General features: G+C 41.3%; 6 protein-coding genes across 10 annotated transcripts; 2 read left to right on the top strand and 4 right to left on the bottom strand.

Moving 5' to 3' along the window:
• Positions 1-196: 196 nt before the first annotated feature.
• Positions 197-1,637, bottom strand: LOC103827610 (NDR1/HIN1-like protein 10). Of its 3 annotated transcripts, none has more exons than XM_033272973.1 (2): positions 883-1,637; positions 197-565 (listed from the first exon to the last, which is right to left on the bottom strand). In XM_033272973.1, exon 1 carries the CDS (start codon positions 1,570-1,572, stop codon positions 916-918), a length of 657 nt encoding a protein of 218 aa, XP_033128864.1. In that variant the 5' UTR covers positions 1,573-1,637; the 3' UTR covers positions 197-565; positions 883-915. The 3 variants fall into 3 exon arrangements, with proteins under 3 accessions (XP_033128864.1, XP_009101375.1, XP_009101376.1); XM_009103127.3 differs by having other exon boundaries at positions 267-565; positions 973-1,637; XM_009103128.3 differs by having other exon boundaries at positions 472-711; positions 973-1,637.
• Positions 1,638-1,855: 218 nt separating this feature from the next.
• LOC103827609 (transmembrane protein 87A) lies at positions 1,856-4,190 on the bottom strand. Its single transcript, XM_009103126.3, has 4 exons — positions 3,026-4,190; positions 2,827-2,922; positions 2,495-2,631; positions 1,856-2,287 (listed from the first exon to the last, which is right to left on the bottom strand). The coding sequence occupies exons 1-4, from the start codon at positions 4,127-4,129 to the stop codon at positions 2,137-2,139; spliced, it is 1,488 nt and encodes a 495-aa protein (XP_009101374.1). The 5' UTR covers positions 4,130-4,190; the 3' UTR covers positions 1,856-2,136.
• A 95-nt stretch (positions 4,191-4,285) lies between these two features.
• Positions 4,286-6,350, top strand: LOC103827611 (myb family transcription factor PHL7). Its single transcript, XM_009103129.2, has 7 exons — positions 4,286-4,523; positions 4,721-4,883; positions 5,016-5,092; positions 5,213-5,255; positions 5,343-5,400; positions 5,497-5,566; positions 5,656-6,350. The coding sequence occupies exons 2-7, from the start codon at positions 4,766-4,768 to the stop codon at positions 6,151-6,153; spliced, it is 864 nt and encodes a 287-aa protein (XP_009101377.1). The 5' UTR covers positions 4,286-4,523; positions 4,721-4,765; the 3' UTR covers positions 6,154-6,350.
• Positions 6,351-6,386: 36 nt separating this feature from the next.
• LOC103827612 (probable galacturonosyltransferase 4) lies at positions 6,387-9,469 on the bottom strand. Of its 3 annotated transcripts, XM_009103130.3 has the most exons (9): positions 9,226-9,468; positions 9,111-9,145; positions 8,994-9,035; positions 8,834-8,912; positions 8,611-8,771; positions 8,075-8,346; positions 7,619-7,976; positions 6,959-7,534; positions 6,387-6,858 (listed from the first exon to the last, which is right to left on the bottom strand). In XM_009103130.3, the coding sequence occupies exons 1-9, from the start codon at positions 9,329-9,331 to the stop codon at positions 6,583-6,585; spliced, it is 1,905 nt and encodes a 634-aa protein (XP_009101378.2). In that variant the 5' UTR covers positions 9,332-9,468; the 3' UTR covers positions 6,387-6,582. The 3 variants fall into 3 exon arrangements, with proteins under 3 accessions (XP_009101378.2, XP_033128859.1, XP_033128860.1); XM_033272968.1 differs by having other exon boundaries at positions 8,994-9,145; positions 9,226-9,469; XM_033272969.1 differs by lacking the exon at positions 8,994-9,035.
• Positions 9,470-10,958: 1,489 nt separating this feature from the next.
• LOC103827613 lies at positions 10,959-11,768 on the top strand. Its single transcript, XM_009103131.3, has 3 exons — positions 10,959-11,145; positions 11,249-11,327; positions 11,427-11,768. Exons 1-3 carry the CDS (start codon positions 11,014-11,016, stop codon positions 11,561-11,563), a joined length of 348 nt encoding a protein of 115 aa, XP_009101379.1. The 5' UTR covers positions 10,959-11,013; the 3' UTR covers positions 11,564-11,768.
• A 744-nt stretch (positions 11,769-12,512) lies between these two features.
• On the bottom strand, positions 12,513-16,926 carry LOC103827614 (C2 and GRAM domain-containing protein At1g03370). Its single transcript, XM_009103132.3, has 8 exons — positions 16,085-16,926; positions 14,776-16,005; positions 14,502-14,684; positions 14,132-14,415; positions 13,924-14,040; positions 13,575-13,837; positions 13,330-13,495; positions 12,513-13,221 (listed from the first exon to the last, which is right to left on the bottom strand). The coding sequence occupies exons 1-8, from the start codon at positions 16,428-16,430 to the stop codon at positions 12,742-12,744; spliced, it is 3,069 nt and encodes a 1,022-aa protein (XP_009101380.1). The 5' UTR covers positions 16,431-16,926; the 3' UTR covers positions 12,513-12,741.
• Between the last annotated feature and the right edge of the window lie 129 nt (positions 16,927-17,055).

Raw genomic sequence — 17,055 nt, forward strand, 5'->3', positions numbered from 1 at the left:
AATTAGTTTGAAATATATTACAAATTTACAACATCCAACATTTTTTTTTTGGTAAAAACATCCAACATTTAAAATATGGGCTTTTAACAGATCAATTTTATTAAGCCCAGTAATATCCAAAATACAACATCGCTTATACAAAATCCTTCTAGTCTCAATTCTCAAATAAAGCATATAACATTTCCGACATTTAGTATGCGGATGAGCGCGTACGTGGTGGCTATATGACATATAAACAAATGCAAACGAAGGGTGGCACAAGGAAGGGATTACAACGGGAGTAATTATAAACTGCTAAAGTGATTAGTGACTTTGGTAAATAAACATTGTTGCTACTTCAAATATTGCTTGTAGAAAAAAAAAATCTGATATGGATCCTGTTCCGTTTCTTTACTAGTTTAACCTTTTTTCGCAACTCCACAACATTTTAGGGAGTGGTCAGTAGAATTTTAAAAGAAAACATGTTATGATTAGGGAATTAAACGGTGAGGCCATCAAAGCCACATTGCTTGTAAATCAGAGCCTGCTTCCTCGGACTAATGCCTATCCCGCAATTCACTGATACCTGCATCAATACAATAATAATAATAATTAATGGAAAGTATTAAAGACATAAAGTGTTAAGTCCTAATAAGCACAAGATTAGGAGTTGTGGGATTAGCTTTTTTTTAGCTGATGGATTAAAGATAATGCAAAGTGCCTACGTGGTTCCTAGAAATAAATAAATCAAAAGTGAAGGAGAAGCAAATGCCAAAAGTAAACCAGAGTGGGACTAGTGGTGGATGGTGGTGGCGTAGAAAGAATCTATTAACTTAACAACGAATCCTTCCTGTCCTCTTTTTATTTTTACTGTTTAACTGTTTGTGGTAAGTATCTTCTTACTTTGTTCACACTAGGCCAGATCCACAATGGAGCTTAAGCTAAATCCTTTTCCGACAGAACTGAAAAAAAGGAGACAACAGATGTAAGAACCTGAACGCCTGGGGAATCGAAGTTCATGACTCGGATCTTAGCACTAACGTCTCCTTTAACAGTGAGCTCGACTCGGTCGTTTAACGAAGCCTCTTTGACTAGATCGGCCGCGTTGCCTTGCATAAGATTCACTCTATCTACAGCAATGGTCGCCTCCACGTTCCTCGTGCTATGCGCGTCCTGGTAGAATCCAGGCACCGTCGCTCTCCCCAGTGGCAAGCCTTTGTACATCACCGTGAAGCTGGACTCGCCGTACCTGATCCCAACTTTGTTCGGGTTACCGGCGGTGAAGAGCAGGCGGATTGTGAAGGAGAGGGAGGCGGTGGTTGGATCCATAACGCTAGGGTTGGGATTATCCGGGGATGTGATTCCCATGTTCATCACTGCCACTTGCTGCAGATCGAACTGTGGTTTCTTCGGCTTCACCGCTAGTATCACGATCAGCACCACCGCGAGTACCACAAGCGCTAGGAAAGCGAGGAGGAGGAAGAGGCAGCAGCAGCATCCCTTGAGAGATGCTGATGAGGAGGAGGAGTAGCTCCGGTAATAAGGTTGCTGATGCCTCACCGGAGGAGGTCCGTGATGACTGGGTGGAGGCATAATAGGTGAAAAGCAGGAAGCTCTCTCTCTCTCTCTCCTTCCTTCCTACTCTCACTTCAATGGCGGTGCTGTGAAAGACAAAAGTTGAGCGAAAGAGAGAGACTTTGGCGTGAGGACAGTATTGACGAATTAATAGTCTTACATACAATATACGATTTTAACCGCAATAAGGCAATAAATAAGATAAAGTAAGGCAACAAATCTCTCTCTCTTATCCTAATCTTATTACACCTTCACCAAAATAGATTCTTCACAAATGATAAAATGATTGTTGCATAGTAAATAAGCCAAAGTCGTCACTTAGATTGAGAAAACTGAATATTTGTGGTGAGAAACAGATGATTTTATGTACTAGAAAACAAACGAGGATAGATAGAACTCGAATACAAACACATGGTAAAACACAAGCAGTCTTCTTCTTTTGTTACAGATAGGATATTTCTTGTATGAAAACGTTTTGGTTGCTTTGTGTTAAAGTTGACCTGATGCTGAAAAGACACTATACTTCACTGGACTTGTGATCAAAAGCACAGATGCCAACCTGTTTCTTTTACTGATTCTGGCTCATTCCCTCTTATCTTCCTCAATATCTTCTTCCGTGTCCGAGCCACTATCCTTCTCTAGCTTGACTAAGCTAATATCACCATCTTGCTTTCCCCCTGTCAGAGACTGAACTTCTTCGTTTTCTTCATCTACTTCTCCCGAATACGCATATCTGTCCAAGCCATTAGATTCACGTTAGCATCAAGGGGAACAATAAACTGGACCACTAGCATCTAGCTAAGACTTCCACAAGACCAACACAACATGCTTATAGCTGGAACAGTTTTCATTTCAGTAACTCTTAGCTCGCAAAACCAAGCTTCTTGTTGGTATGCTATGCTAGACAGGTATCAAAACCTGTAAGTTGGTGTAACAATACCTTTGAGAGTTCTGAGACGGGGTCCAGAGATAGCAAATAATGCATAGTAATACAAATGCAATAACATCCCAGAAGGCAGTTATAGTCCAAGCAGTCTGCCATCGTTCATTAAACGGATCGGTTGCTTTGAAGTGCACCTGCAGGGGACAAATCATCAGGCAAGCTGGATGCATTATAAGAAAGAAGGAGCTAGCTTGATTTCCACATGTCATCCTAAATAATATGTTCAAAAGCGCCTTCACCAGCCATTTCCTCACGTAGGATTTGAGTTGATACAGTTTACATTTTTACTACTACATCAGTATCAAATCAGGTTTTGACAGGATTGATACCTCATACACTATCCAAGCAACAGATGCAACAACCAAAACCGCTAGAGCATTTGAGAATTTCCGGTAAATATCCAACTTCACCGAGGTCCTCTTCATCTGCATAAGAAATGATCATAATGAAGTTGATAAGCTAATCTAGTGTACCTCGCCTGAAAAACATACGGATTCTAATCAAACAGTTGCTAAAGAAAAGAGATACCTGTAACTGTTCTAGTGTTCTCGAGAGAGAGGTAAAGATCCACAATATGAGAAACGCATCCAGGAAGGCATCAGGCAAGACAAGAAAAAGCTTGGCTCTTCCAGACACATCATCGATTATACCAACATTCTCAGCTATATCAAGCATCTCAGAAGCCACAAAGTAAGTAGCTCCAACAAGCAAAACCTTAGAAGTAAGACCACCAAGAGTAGACTTAACAACTCCAAACCCCATCGAAACACAAAGAATCAGAATCCTAGACACAGTCTTCCTAAAAGCACCAATAGTAACAACCCAAGTAGTAAGCGCCAACGGCCTCTTCCCCGTATTATTAAAATTCGCATAATCCAAATACCAAAACACCATCTCAAGCAAACCAAGCACAATAACAACCGTTACACAATGCTGAAGCTGCAGTATATCTTTCCTAAACCTCAAGTACTGGAAGAACCACACGGCACTGAGCAGCAAATACGCAAACGACATGTACACATAGAACCTCATCAACGGAGCCATTCTCCCGGGAAGGTAACCCTCAGGATTCTTCCAAACAGTCTTCCCAGTCATCTTAAGCCCCTTGAGCTTCGAATCACACGATATAAACAAGAGATTGTACATTCCAGTCTTCTTGATTTGAATCTCAGTGTCTTCCATCTTAGCAGATAAGGTTTTCCCTTTGAATCTGGCGCGTAAGAGGATAGGCCAATTGGGATCGCGCGCGGAAGGGATCCTAATGATCTCGCCTTGCTTACAGCCTTGGAGCTTGGCCAGATCTGGAGTGCAGCAGATGGATCTCTGGCCGCCGTAAGCTGAGCCGCCGATGTTGTTGCGATCCGAGGCCTCGAAGATCACGGCTTGGACTAGGCCGTTACGTCCTTTTCGCTGTAAGTCGTTTGTTCTCCAGAGAGTGATGTTCTCGAACCTGATGAAAGAACGGGAGGAGGCGAAGATTCCTTCGCTGCCGCCGTAGAGGAGGAGAGAGTTGCCGACATCGTGGAAGGGCTGGGAAGGGTAGATGTGGGCGGAGGATTCGGAGATTTTGAAGTGGAATGAGAGGAGAAGTGGGAGGAAGAGAGAGAGGTGGAGCAGCTTTTCCGAATCCATGGTCAGTCGCCGTTATCGGGAAGGAGGAGGATTCTCCGGCGAAGTTATTATGAAAGCAGCTGGTGAGTCGCTGTGCGTTCTTGGACCCACAAACATTTTGATCTAACCACTTGTTGTATGATATGTGGGCCTTAATGGGCCTTAGATCCGGCCCAGTGGGGATATGTACAATAGTCAATGCCACAGACGCGAATTCGATCTATCGAAGAAGGAAAAACCGGTGGACTCTGCTGCTTCGTCGCTCCCTCCTCTCAGGAAAAGCCGGAAACTAAGACGATTGATTGAGTGAAATCAACAACATCATTAGATACAGACAAAACCTGTATCGGATTGGATTGGATTGGAGTGTCGGAGAGACCGGAGAAGAGTTTTCTTTGCATAGATCCACCCACAGGTTTCTCCTTTTTTTTTCAGTTTCTTTTTCTATTTTAGGTGATAAATTCCTCCGATTTGATGTGATTGGGAGTGTTCATCTGATCTGGTAGAACTTTAGAGAAAGTCTTAAACTTTAGTTCACTAATAATTTGAATTTGTATTATTTCTAAATTTATGAGCTTTAGAGAGGTCCTCTAATCATTTCCATTGCTGCAGAGTTGACTGCCTGATGTTTCTGACGAGCAACAACTCATTAGCCTGATGGAAGCAGACGACGGTGGGAACAATTCTAGTCATGCTTCCAAACAACGTTTGCGTTGGACGCATGAGCTTCATGAACGCTTTGTTGATGCCGTGGCACAACTTGGTGGTCCTGACAGTGAGTTTCTTATTTTAATAACCCTTCTATGGTGGTATATTTAGTAACTCATTTTTTGTAGTCATGAGAGGAAAAGCTTATCTGTTTGGTTAGGATCACTGAATGTTTCCTTTTTTTTTTTAATGTTCCAAGGAGCTACACCTAAGGGCGTTCTTAGAGTGATGGGTGTACAAGGGTTAACAATTTATCATGTCAAGAGTCACTTACAGGTACATTGAAATGATAACAGTCACCCAAAGGCCTTGCTTCTTTCTCTTTCTCTTAAGGCTGAACTGTGAATGCATCCCTTAGTTTCTTTTGCTGATGTTTGCACATGTGTTTTGGCTCAGAAATATCGACTTGCAAAGTATCTGCCAGATTCGTCGTCTGAAGGTAGGTGGACATTTATTTCCTTTTATTTTATCTCATGCTCCCTGTCTCGCCTATTTGCCTAAAACTGGGGTTTATTTATTTTCACAGGGAAGAAAACCGATAAGAAAGAGTCTGGAGATGTGCTCTCTGGGTTGGACGGTTCACCGTAAGTGAAATTTAATTGCTGGAGTTGATTTGTGATTCTACCCTCTGGTGTTTCAGATTAAGTGATCAGAAAGAGGCTAACACTTTTTGATTACAGGGGAACGCAGATAACTGAGGCCCTCAAGTTGCAGATGGAAGTTCAGAAACGATTGCACGAGCAACTAGAAGTATGCCTTCACAGTGCTACTTTAAGAAATAATTAATTAGGATTAGCAGTTACTTTGCGTGAAATATGACATTCTTTTCTGTTTTGCAGGTGCAAAGGCAGCTGCAACTCAGGATAGAAGCACAAGGGAAGTACTTAAAGAAGATAATTGAAGAGCAACAGCGACTCAGTGGAGCTCTTGGCGAATCCTCAGGGCCAGTAACAGGCGAATCAGATCCTGCAACCCCTGCCCCAACATCCGAGTTTCCCCTACAGGGTAAATCTGGCAAAGAATGTGAGCCAGACAAGAGCCTTTCAGTTGAAGAGTCTCATTCATCTTACCGGGAGGCATTGACACCAGACTCTGGGTGTAACATTGGGTCTCAAGACGAGAGCGCAGGAGAAGAGAGATCATCAAAGAAGCCTAGATTGATGAGAGGAGGTGCAGCTGGTTATACATCTGAGATGGTGGTGGCGCACCCAATACTAGAATCAGGCATGAACACTTCTTACCATCAGGCAGACCATGCTCTCGCCTTTGACCATCCATCTACATCACTGCTAGGGGATGAAGATGGATTGAACAAGGTTTCAGAAGACGTTCTATGAGTTGTGTGGCATCTGTAGTTGAGTGTATTACATGTAGTTTTGTTGTCTATCTTTATTCCCAAAAGTTAGGAGTTTCCTCTTTAGTGAGGTGATCACAACTCTCGGTTATAGACATTGCCACTAGCATGAACAATGAATATATGTCGTGTTGTGCTGTAATTTGTTAAAAACACCAGTAAGTACTTTCTTACAACACAGTGAAAGTTCTTCTGAAGCTATTTAGAAGAAAAAAGTGTTCTCCAAGGACATTTTTAACAAAAATAACATGTATATTTTTCACTAATAACATCGGTCGTGACTATCCAAACGAATGTAGTTTGCGTATCATCTACAATTTGGTTTATCATGTAATGAAGACCTCATCAAAAAAAAACAAAAGAAATAAACTTTGACGCATGTTACAAATACTCTTCAATAGAGACGCTAATTCTAAGGATTGATGTTGCATTCTCTGAGATAAACGTGCTGATAGTCGACGTGCTTTGACCAGATGCCTCGATATTTTGGAAGCCCAATCTCTAGCCATGGTTTGAGGTTACCGTTATAATGTACGACGGCTGCCCTCTCAATATCCCTCTGGTTCACACTTGGGTTGTATCCAAGTCCCAGCACGTGCCATCTCCGTTCTAGCGGGTATGTTCGTTTCCAAAACGTGATGAGACCAGGCGGCAGTGTCCCTAGCTTCCATAATTCTCGGTCTTGATTCTGCAAAGTTCAAAAGAGTTCATGTATAAAAGATCAACAAATATTCTTGAAGTCAAAGAAAGATGCAACCAAACCGTGAGTGAAAATATGTTATGCATACCAGATTCTGCCATCGATGGTAGACCTCTGTGATGTTTTGCCTCTTCCATTCGTCAAGGTCAAAAACATTCATACCATACGCCCATCCACAAGCACGAGGGTCAAAATTCTTGGAGATGAGTGGATTTGAGAAGTTCAGGTATCGGTCAAAGCGATGGAAGCTTTCCCCACAAGTCTCAACAGCACCGTTGACATTACCCTTCAGATCAACTGACCAAAGACCAGACAGGTCCTTCTGCACAACTATATCATCATCCAAGAAGAGCACCTTGCTGAGCTTTGGGAAGATCTCAGGCAAGTAAAAGCGAAGATGATTAAGGATAGACAAGTATTTTGGATTCCGGAACTTCAAGTTGGCATCTGAATTTGTATGGTGTGCCCTGAAGTAGTAGTCTATCATCGATCGAGAACTAAGCTGTTTGAGAACAGGACTGTAGCTTGAGTTCAGCCATGTAAACTCTTCAACGTTCTGAACCTGGATGGTGGCTTTGCCTGGTGGGTTGCTTAGGAACCACATCCTCATTGCCGCATAGTTGAGTCTGTCTGTGACGATGTGGAAGACATGCTTTGAGGGATGCTGCCAATAAACCATTAAGACAGTAAGTTATACAGAAAGAAACATATTTAAATGTTCAATCAGATGGATAAAATCAATTCTTACCTTGGCATTGGTAACGGTAGAGTTAACAACAACTGATGCAGCCAAAACGTTATCAGAGAAGAGGGCATAGTGATAAAGCTGATTATCTTCTAGCTTCTCCTGATTCGGGAATTGTTGTTCAGACGAATTCAAAGCATAGTAATCGGTAGTGAGGCGTAGAGGGAGGCAGTGAAGGCCCTTTGGAATCGTCTTGGCAGTCAATTGCGTCAAGAACATGGTTTGCTTCTTATGGACTCGTAGTTGCTCCTCTGCCGAGTGGAGCATTGCACGTAGCTTCTTCACTACCGTGGAACAGTCATCTTGGATCTGCTTGCCTTTGGCCAATGTTTGCTCCATCGCTTTCAACTTTTCTACAGCACTGAGTTTTAAAAAATGCCAGAAGACATTAGTCACAGGAAGAAATTTTATTTTCTTTTTAACTGGTCATTAACCACATTTCCAAGGAAGGACACTTACTTCTTTGGGAGATCGGAATCCTTGGAGGCATCTAAGACAACCCGTTGAACTTCTTTAACACGGAGCCGAAGCTCTCTCACAAAATGGGGATTAGCCTTGGCAGCTGGAAGTGAAAGATAAACCTTTGCCCTAATCAGCTGATCTTTAAGATGCCTCACCTGAGCATCAGGCATCACCACGTTTCCTCTCTCTTTCTCAGCTCCAGAATCTTTAGGCTCTTGCTCATCAACCTTTTCAGTGGCCTTCTCGGTCAACTGAACTTTCATTTTTTCCTACACGATGATAAGATCGGTACAGATGGTGGTCAAGATTGGCACAACAACACCAATGCGCATAGAAGGCAATTAATAGTTAGAGATTGGCAGCCACCACAAGAACAAGTTCTGCCTCTCCTAATTTACACTATCAAGCATACAGTCAAGTCCTGGAGCCTAACAATGAGGAAGCTCCAATGAAATTCAATGTCAGTTATTGCATACTCTTCCCCTGGAGGAGTTCTAATCGAACTAGCGTAGCACTCATATAAAAAAACTTACCCTAGCCTGGGAGGTGTCAGCAGAAACGTGCATATCACTTGGCTTATCCACCACCTTTGAAGCTGCATCAGTGACTTGTTGGATGGGATTGACAGTCTGAGACTGAGTTTCATCGTCGGTGGCCGAAAGAACACGAGCAGAGAACTGGTCCCCCCTCGTTTCTGAAAAAGCTTTGTGAGAAAACTAAACTCGTGAAAAGTTTAAAACTTTAGGATAATGATACCTTGCCTCCGCGAAGAATCAGAGTCTTGCGTGGAATAGACTACACCCACGACGTCTCTTCTCACCACCGCCGGAGATTCCTATAACGCAATTGAAACAAAGAGATTAATAAGAAGCCGAGGAAAGATCTGAGGCGATGATACGAGAGAAAGCTTTTTCACCCTTGGAAGCAGATTCAAATGGTTTCCATCGGAATTGAAACTCTGAATCAAGAAAAGCGTTAAAAAGGAGTAAACTTTGAAGAAGACATCAATGGAGGGGAAGAGAATGATACTAACCAAAGCAGTTACTTCATCGAGAAAATCGCGTTTAGCTACAGAATCAAACACAGAGAAGTTAGAATGCGACCAAATCGATTCAAAATCGGAGATGAGAAAGAGAGGGGAAACTGACAAGATGGGGTGGTCGTGAAGGAGGCGGAGGGATCGGTGTAGAGAAGGATAGGAGCAGCGACGGTGAGGAGCAATAAGAAGAGAACGAGGTTTCGGAACGTCACCATTGTCGTCGTCTTCGCGGTCGCATCAAGATCAAGAGAGATTAGAAGAGCAATGATCAATGTGCGGACTGTGAATGATTGATTGTTTGTTTTTAGAGAGAACCAGGTGAAAACTAGCTGTTCTTTTAAAGACGGTTTTACCCTTTTTAACTCGGTTTAGAGTTAATATTCATCAATTGTTTTCGTCTCTTTCAAATCAAGTAGGCCTAATAACTATATGATGTTTAATTAGTAATTTGAATGATAATGATGTTTTTAAGGAAGGAGAATTGTGTGGTTCAGATTCAGTAAACATACAGCTCACTTAATTAACTAAACCGACACAATCTTAGTTGGCACATATACACTATACACTTTCTTGAATTCAAAGTCTCAAAAATTCAAGAAATACATTAGGACTTGAGAAGATCTAGTGGATCTATCTCTCTATCAACTAGACGGTAGAGACAACAATAGTTTTGTCATCATTCCATTTGAAGTCTCCAAAGGAGCATGATTATTGGGAGGGTTCTTAGGCTGAAGTATATTTAAAAATTAGTTTTTAGTTTTTTTAGTTAAAAGCTAAGAGACAGGTTCTTATATTCTATTAAAAACTCCACCTTAAGAACTCCAAATAATCATGCTCTAATGTCATCTTAAAACTTTTAACTAGACCAACTCTATCAAACTCCAACACATTTGGCTCAACTTCCTTTCCATCCAGAAGGAACATGCCCAAGCTATCTGAGCTAAAGCTTCAGGATTCAGACCAAACGCCTGATGATGCACAAGACGGTGGCATTAGTGTTGTTAGTTAGAATATAATGTAAGAGGGAGTAGAGGAAGTGAGATTGCAAACCAGTGTCAAGGTTTCCGAGATGATTGTGTCTTCACCAAATCTTGCTTTTGACCACAAGGAACTTGAGGGTCATCACACTCTCTTATTTTTACTTATAAGGGGAAGAGAGTTTTTTTTTTAATCTTTTTCTTTATTTACTTGAAATCGCTACAACTTCTCCTTCTTCAAGAATTGCTGCAAAGCCGTTGATATGTCTGTTGTAGGAGTAATAAGATTGCGTTTCTAGCCTTCTCATGACTGCTATACATGAGGATCAAATCAATCACTAAGAAGAATATAGGCAAGAGGCACAAATAAAATCACAAAGACTTAGGATTTGTGATATGAATATCTTCCTAAAAAGGATCCAAGAAAGTCATTATGAGATTCAGCTACTTGTCTAACGGCTAAGGGAGAGATTTTAAGGCCATGCATGTGAGATCCCAAATAAACGATGTAAGACTTTCTTAAGTAGCCAACCAAAACAGGATGCAGTCCTGTTTTATATAAGCTCACATACGTGACAAGAACTTATAACGATAGTAAACAAAAGCTTTCCCACAGATTTTAATTATCAGATCATCAAGTCTGAACGCATATATCAGGATACAGCTTTTTCTACATTTTTGTTTTGTGTTAGTTAAACTTTTGCTTTCATCAAATAACCAATTCAGGTTAAGAAACAATAAAAATGGCCAATGAGACCACAAGACGTAAAGATGAAACTGTGGACGTCAAGTCATTGCTTTCATGAGATGTGAAAATAGAAGTAAGATAGTGATGGTTTGCTATAAGTGGAAACTTAAGGAGAGAGATATTTGCCATATAGTCAATTAGCACATGAAAACTTTGTATCTCTCTTTTATGTATGGGCATTAATGTCCGTTGGTTTCATCGTCTTTATAAGCTAAACAACCCTCTGCTTGTCTCAAGAGCCCTTCTTTTCTCAGAAATCAATCACCATTTAAGTTTTTCTCCACAGCTACAAGATATGGCAAAGGTAAAACAAGATCAATTCTCTTTCTTCTTCTCTCCATTTGATCCAATCATATTATATATGCATCACTTGATTTTTAAGATGAGTTTGTCCATGTGATCATCAGCAAACCATAGTGCTGAAAATTCGTATGAGGTGTGATAAATGCAGGACCAAAGCATTCAAGATCATAGCAGGAACATTTGGTAAATTTTAAAAAACCAAACAACACACACACACACACACACACACACACAAAAATCACAAAAACACATGTCTAATGAAAAAGCAACATACGTTTTCAGGAGTTATGTCGGTGCGGTTGGAGAGAGAACAAGGGAAGCTTGTGGTGGAAGGAGAGCAAGTGGAGATAGCTGTGCTTGCCCAAACTCTGACGAAGAAAGTAGGTCGCACTGAGATCGTCCATGTTTCTGAGTACTAAGCCCTTTATTATACACACCACTACTCTTATCTAATTTTATGTGTGCTTTTTCTGGTTTCATAATGATGTGTTTGTTGAGAAACATTTAACATCCAGTTTCTAGTTTATGGATATTTCACTTGTTTGGAAATCACTAGATTTCAGTTTGATATCTGTTGTTGGATGAGCTCTGTTGCATGATGAAAAGTAGCAGGAGTTACAGATTTATGAATATTCAAGCAATGGTTAAACCTTACATAAAATGTTGTTGTAACAGAATTAGATCATATACAAAACCAACCTTACTTAGATACATTACCATGCCTAAAACCCCCTAACCCAACTAAACTGATCTTTCCTACTACGGTTAGCCAGCTTAGATCCTAGATTCATCAATGCACTTTATTCATTATCTAGCAGTTAACACCCTTAAGCAGATCTTTTAAGCTTGGATAACTTTGTCAATGCCTCTTCTAAGGGCTCACTGATCTTGTCTTTTCTCCCCTGGATAAATCCACAAAGCAAGAAACCACAAACAAACTCAGATTCGGTTTTGATACAAATTCAGGATGAAAAGCAGTGCAGATCTTTTAAGCTTGGATAACTTTGTCAATGCCTCTTCTAAGGGCTCACTGATCTTGTCTTTTCTCCCCTGGATAAATCCACAAAGCAAGAAACCACAAACAAACTCAGATTCGGTTTTGATACAAATTCAGGATGAAAACTGGAAAAATATAAACATAAAAGTATAAGAAACAAGCCTTAGATCCTGATGACACTAATGCATACCTTAATCAATGGAACAAATGCCAAAACTTCATCAATCTGCACATAACAACACAAATATTAGAAGGTGCTTAGGGTTTGTTGTCTGAACTGAAGCTCTTTAGTAGAGAATACTACCTCGCATTCAGAGACGCAAATATTAGAAGGTGCGAGCTAGAGCTTATTATTAAAAAAACATAGCAACTAGAGAAGAGAAAAAATGCATTGAACAACAACACACGAAGTGACTACAATTTGATCACTTTCGAAGAGGTTTAGGCAGAGCATCACCAACAATAATCACAAAACTCTGTTTTCACTACAGACAACAAGTCATCTAATTATATGACGTAAGAAGAATAAGGAATGCTTTGAGCTTGAGAGCTACAATGGCCCTCCATTCTCAGACCAAAGTCTATATATATAAATATATATCATGCTACTTGCTGCTGTTGTCTGTTGCTATATTCCTTCTCCAAGAATCCAAATACCATCTTGAGGCGATCCTGCAGGTTTACCAGGATGTTCTTTGTCACCCTTTTCTGATGTCTACTGCTCTTTAGCCATTCAATCCCAAAGTATACTCGCACATATGTTGTATTTGGCTTCGAGGCCACTTCTTCCATCTGGTATCTAAGATGGAGATTGAAATAGTCTCCCAACGGAACTCCATGGAGAGTCATGACCTCTTCCACAAGCCACCCATTCTTATCTGGCACAAGGGTCTTTTGCTGTGTGCTTGTTACTTCTCCTCTATAACGTGATATCCGCTTATCTCTGTAGTATGTCTGCCTCTCATACACATCAGCCTTCTCTGACTCCCATGGGCTGCATGAATAGCTCTGACAACACGCTCTCTCCATAGCCTTTCGATCTACTTCACCCCCACCAAACAATTCCATAAAGAAACTTACCTACAGAGTTAGTTAGAGAGTCAATGCATGAGAAGACATTCAAAACTCAGTATACATTCTTGCCAAAAGACCCCATGTAGCACATTGCAGTGGAAGGGAATAACTCACCGGAACAGAGAGAGTCAAAGAGTAGACCTCAGAGAATCTGACGTCATCAATACCCAAGAACGAACCACTCTCTTCACTTTGAAGTTTCTGTTCTGATTCCTCTTCAACAGCTTGCACTTTCTGTTCTGGCGTCAAGGATTTTGCTTTCCACAGAGCCATTATTGTCCTATAAACATTGATATGAATGAGAAAAGTTAATACTAACAAATAAACCATTAGGGAAAAGAGAAGGACTCGTCACTTACTTTTGTGCCACATTGAAAGACACAAATGAATGGAAATGGAACTTAAGCCTGCCTTCCTCATCATGTGTTTTTGCGCCTATCCGCGCGTCCGTTCCTCTATTTGGTCTGAGAGTCATGACGACAGTGGGACTCCCCATCGAAGCAAGAGTGGGAGGAAGCACTTGAATATCCTCTATATCTTCCCACAGGAAAAAGAACTTCGTTTTGTTACCAAACAGGCTTGCGTAAAATCCAACTATTCTTGCAGACAGGAAAAGACGACCCTGCAGAAAACAACACTTAATTAATTGAAAAGAGGATGCAGTTTGAATACTAAAGCAAAGTGATGAACGCATCAAGATCTCGTCACCTGCAAAGGCATTTTCCTCTTTAAGTGACATGTAAAGTCATTAATCAAAAATTCTTCTTGTGGGAGACTAAACAGCTTCTGAAAGGCTGAGTTTGTTTGAGGAGACCGCACATTAATCTGAAATTTTCAATTTTAGCAGATAAGAACGCACGCTAACAATAGCATATTAAATGTTTGACTGAGAGAATAAAGTAGTAGCCACACATACCTTCTTGCCCACCTCTTTCTCCATCTTAGTTAAATAGTCTCTAACAACATCTCCACCTCCTGTATGATCCAAGAAAATCCTCAAGTGCAATTTAGATTGACAAGCCTGAGCCAGTTTCCCTTGAAGTGGAATCCACACATCAGCTAGATCAGATATATTTGACCTCACAAAGTTTATCTCAGCATGTCCCAATGAAACAGCCTCGTCGAAAGGTCCGTCGAAATCGTAAACTTCAATATTCAGTACAGAAGGAGGATCAGCCATCGCATCAAACTCAAATATTTCTGCACAAAACAAGAAGATGACAAATCAAAGATCATAATCATTCAAGAATAATTAGACATAAGTAAACCATAGTGCAACCATTTACCATTCCATAGAGGATGAGATTTCTGGAACTTGATGGAGCTGGTTCGCGTCTTCCCATTGGAAGTAAATACAATGTACGGATCACAATGCCCGCTTGGATCTACAGCTGCTAGATCGACCCCCTCTATTAGAGCAACAGTTAGCAACCAACCATCTCCATGAGCTTTGACGCCATGATCACTGCCTACAATTTTTTTTTATAAGAAAAAAGTTAATGATCAGTCAGATACACACAGAAGTTACAACGAGAGAGCTACTTCTTCTTGTATATTTACCTTTCTGTTTTCTTGCCTGCATGAAACGTGAAATCAACTGCAATACTCTTTCGCACTGAAGAACGAGAACCCCACTGACAACAAACTCTCCAATTGAATCCGGCAAATCAAGGCCACTAAACTCTAGCCCTTGGATTGCACTAGGTAAGGACAACATAATATGTACAAATACATACACACCGATCAAGAAAGTGGAAAACACAGTGAAGTTGGCGAAATACTGTACTGCCAATTTCCAATCTGATTGGGGTTCAGCGTGCAAGGAAGACAGAGCTTGCTCCTTGTTCACTCCAATGTCCTTTGAATCCACAGGCTTTACATTTTGAGCCAACAAGGTTGCATACTGTTCGAAGCTGTCTTTTAGCCCTTGCCTGGCTCCATTCTCTATCATACCTTTCATCATCGTGCTCTGAAGAAAATTCAACCTCCATGAGATCACCAAACGGGAACACTGCTCCCCAGAAGGCAGCTCGGGACCAGGAGAGATGCAGTAAAGCACTTCAACCTTAAAGGTACTTCCGAACGGGACATCAGGAGTGGACACAATAGCTAAAACAGAGTAAACCTCTCCATCCGCTTTGTGATAGGCCTGCTCCTCTGTGCCTTTGACAGCTTTAATAAGTTTAGTCGCAGCCTTGAGGTAACTCACAACCCGCTTAGCACTCTCACCTTCGTTTTCAAGCTTCCACGGTGTAATCTGAACCTCCGTAGTCCCTTGCAACTCAGTCAACGACGCATAGAAGCTCGAATCCGGTGCAAAGAGTACAGTGTTAAGATCTGATGGTGTGATCATAAACAACTGATCAACAAGGATCCCACCCGGTAGATTACTAGGAGATTCAACTTCCTGGTCTCTCGACTCCATAGCCTTCATAACTTCCTCAAATGAAGCGGGAGACGACTCATCTTCAGATAACTCAAGGGAAAAGATTGATCTAGACATCTCAGACGATGGCTCAGAAGCGTCAATGCTCCTACTAATCGACGGTGTAGGCGCTGCAGAAGCCGCATCAGAACCATTCTTCTGAAAAATCTGAGCGATCCTTCCAGCTAATGACTTCTGCGAGTCCTTGGAAGATGAAGCAGCATCTTCAGATCTACAAGGAGAGGCACAAGTGGAAGGATCAGCAGAAGTCTCCATCCCCACGTCAGAAGTCCTCTGATCCGCAATAGAGTTCAAATCAACAACAGAGTTCTTCTGACTAAACCAAATCCCTAGAAGTATATCACCTACACACATCATAACGAAAGTCAAAGTCTCCAACTTTAAAGCACAGACAAAAGAGATAAATAAAGAGGCGTGCGTTACCACAATCTTTCTTGGAGCCTTTCTTCTTAGGCAAAAGAGGATACCAAACACTACCAAGAGACTGATTCTCGGCATCGAAGACCTGAGAAACGGGAACACGGACCTGGCCAACGAAGTCGTCGTTGAAGTACTTATCCTCGTCGAGAACAGAGACGACGAGCTCGTCTTTCAAATCGTCGACGCGGAAGGTGAAATCGTCGCCCCATTTGGGGTTCAAGTTCTTCTTAACTACTTTGGTCCGGGACCTGTGTTTGCCGAGCTGAAGCCTGACGTAAGGATCGCTGAAGCCGTTGAGATCCATGGCGGGAAGGTTCCTCGCTTCGATGACTCGGACCTGGAGCTTCATGTCTCAAAGAAGGAGAAAGAAAAGAAAACAAAAGGGTAATGAATAATGGAGCAGAGAGTTGGGAAAGGGATGGTCTTTACGAGAGAGGGCCCGCCATTGACGAAGAACGGATCACACAAATAAAAATCAGATAAGGATCGTAAAGGGCATTAGAGATAGAGAGAAAGAGATGTGTTTTTTTTGGGGATTAGCCGGAGGAGACTTATGATCAATACCGCGTCAAGAGGGGTTGAGGAAGAAGGCTCTTTGTTGAGGATTTGACTTTTCTCATTCTAAAATGAATGACCTTTTCCTTTTTTTCACATTTTTTTTTTCTTTCTTCAATTTTCAATCTCTCTTTCTCACGTACGGAACCGTCAAGCTTTTTTTTTTGTTTTCACATTATTTTCTTTCTTTTGCTATAATAATTTTGGATTTAGATTTCGCCGATGGAAAGTAGCTCCTGCGAAATATTCGCTTCTATTTTACGAGCTAGATTCCCGATTCCGGTAGCTCTCTCTCTCTCTCTCTCTCTCTTTTTGGTCTCTACTAGTGAGAAGCGAGCAAGGAGGCTTTTTGATCTTCTCAGTTTCAGTTTTCCTTTTTTGGATATATTAATGTATGGACCTGACCGCTTTCGTAAGGC

Source organism: Brassica rapa, chromosome A06 (genome assembly GCF_000309985.2).
Source record: "Brassica rapa cultivar Chiifu-401-42 chromosome A06, CAAS_Brap_v3.01, whole genome shotgun sequence".
Classification (NCBI taxonomy): Eukaryota; Viridiplantae; Streptophyta; class Magnoliopsida; order Brassicales; family Brassicaceae; genus Brassica; species Brassica rapa.

What these genes read in the sequence shown, in the direction of transcription:
- LOC103827609 (XM_009103126.3), bottom strand. Translation starts at nt 4,129, where the DNA reads ATGGATTCGGAAAAGCTGCTCCACCTCTCTCTCTTCCTCCCACTTCTC. An exon ending in TTGCTTGGATAGTGTATGAG is followed by an intron (nt 2,632 to 2,826) that starts GTATCAATCCTG and finishes TGTCCCCTGCAG; the next exon opens with GTGCACTTCAAAGCAACCGA. An exon ending in CCGTCTCAGAACTCTCAAAG is followed by an intron (nt 2,288 to 2,494) that starts GTATTGTTACAC and finishes TGGCTTGGACAG; the next exon opens with ATATGCGTATTCGGGAGAAG.
- LOC103827611 (XM_009103129.2), top strand. Translation starts at nt 4,766, where the DNA reads ATGGAAGCAGACGACGGTGGGAACAATTCTAGTCATGCTTCCAAACAA. An exon ending in ACAACTTGGTGGTCCTGACA is followed by an intron (nt 4,884 to 5,015) that starts GTGAGTTTCTTA and finishes TAATGTTCCAAG; the next exon opens with GAGCTACACCTAAGGGCGTT. An exon ending in GATTGCACGAGCAACTAGAA is followed by an intron (nt 5,567 to 5,655) that starts GTATGCCTTCAC and finishes TCTGTTTTGCAG; the next exon opens with GTGCAAAGGCAGCTGCAACT.
- LOC103827614 (XM_009103132.3), bottom strand. Translation starts at nt 16,430, where the DNA reads ATGAAGCTCCAGGTCCGAGTCATCGAAGCGAGGAACCTTCCCGCCATG. An exon ending in ATCTCATCCTCTATGGAATG is followed by an intron (nt 14,416 to 14,501) that starts GTAAATGGTTGC and finishes TGTTTTGTGCAG; the next exon opens with AAATATTTGAGTTTGATGCG. An exon ending in AGAAAGAGGTGGGCAAGAAG is followed by an intron (nt 14,041 to 14,131) that starts GTATGTGTGGCT and finishes TGAAAATTTCAG; the next exon opens with ATTAATGTGCGGTCTCCTCA.
- LOC103827613 (XM_009103131.3), top strand. Translation starts at nt 11,014, where the DNA reads ATGGGCATTAATGTCCGTTGGTTTCATCGTCTTTATAAGCTAAACAAC. An exon ending in AGCTACAAGATATGGCAAAG is followed by an intron (nt 11,146 to 11,248) that starts GTAAAACAAGAT and finishes TGTGATCATCAG; the next exon opens with CAAACCATAGTGCTGAAAAT. An exon ending in GATCATAGCAGGAACATTTG is followed by an intron (nt 11,328 to 11,426) that starts GTAAATTTTAAA and finishes ATACGTTTTCAG; the next exon opens with GAGTTATGTCGGTGCGGTTG.
- LOC103827612 (XM_033272968.1), bottom strand. Translation starts at nt 9,331, where the DNA reads ATGGTGACGTTCCGAAACCTCGTTCTCTTCTTATTGCTCCTCACCGTC. An exon ending in CTTCACGACCACCCCATCTT is followed by an intron (nt 9,146 to 9,225) that starts GTCAGTTTCCCC and finishes TTGATTCTGTAG; the next exon opens with CTAAACGCGATTTTCTCGAT. An exon ending in GATTCCGATCTCCCAAAGAA is followed by an intron (nt 7,977 to 8,074) that starts GTAAGTGTCCTT and finishes TTTAAAACTCAG; the next exon opens with TGCTGTAGAAAAGTTGAAAG.
- LOC103827610 (XM_009103127.3), bottom strand. Translation starts at nt 1,572, where the DNA reads ATGCCTCCACCCAGTCATCACGGACCTCCTCCGGTGAGGCATCAGCAA. An exon ending in TCGATTCCCCAGGCGTTCAG is followed by an intron (nt 566 to 972) that starts GTTCTTACATCT and finishes GTATTGATGCAG; the next exon opens with GTATCAGTGAATTGCGGGAT.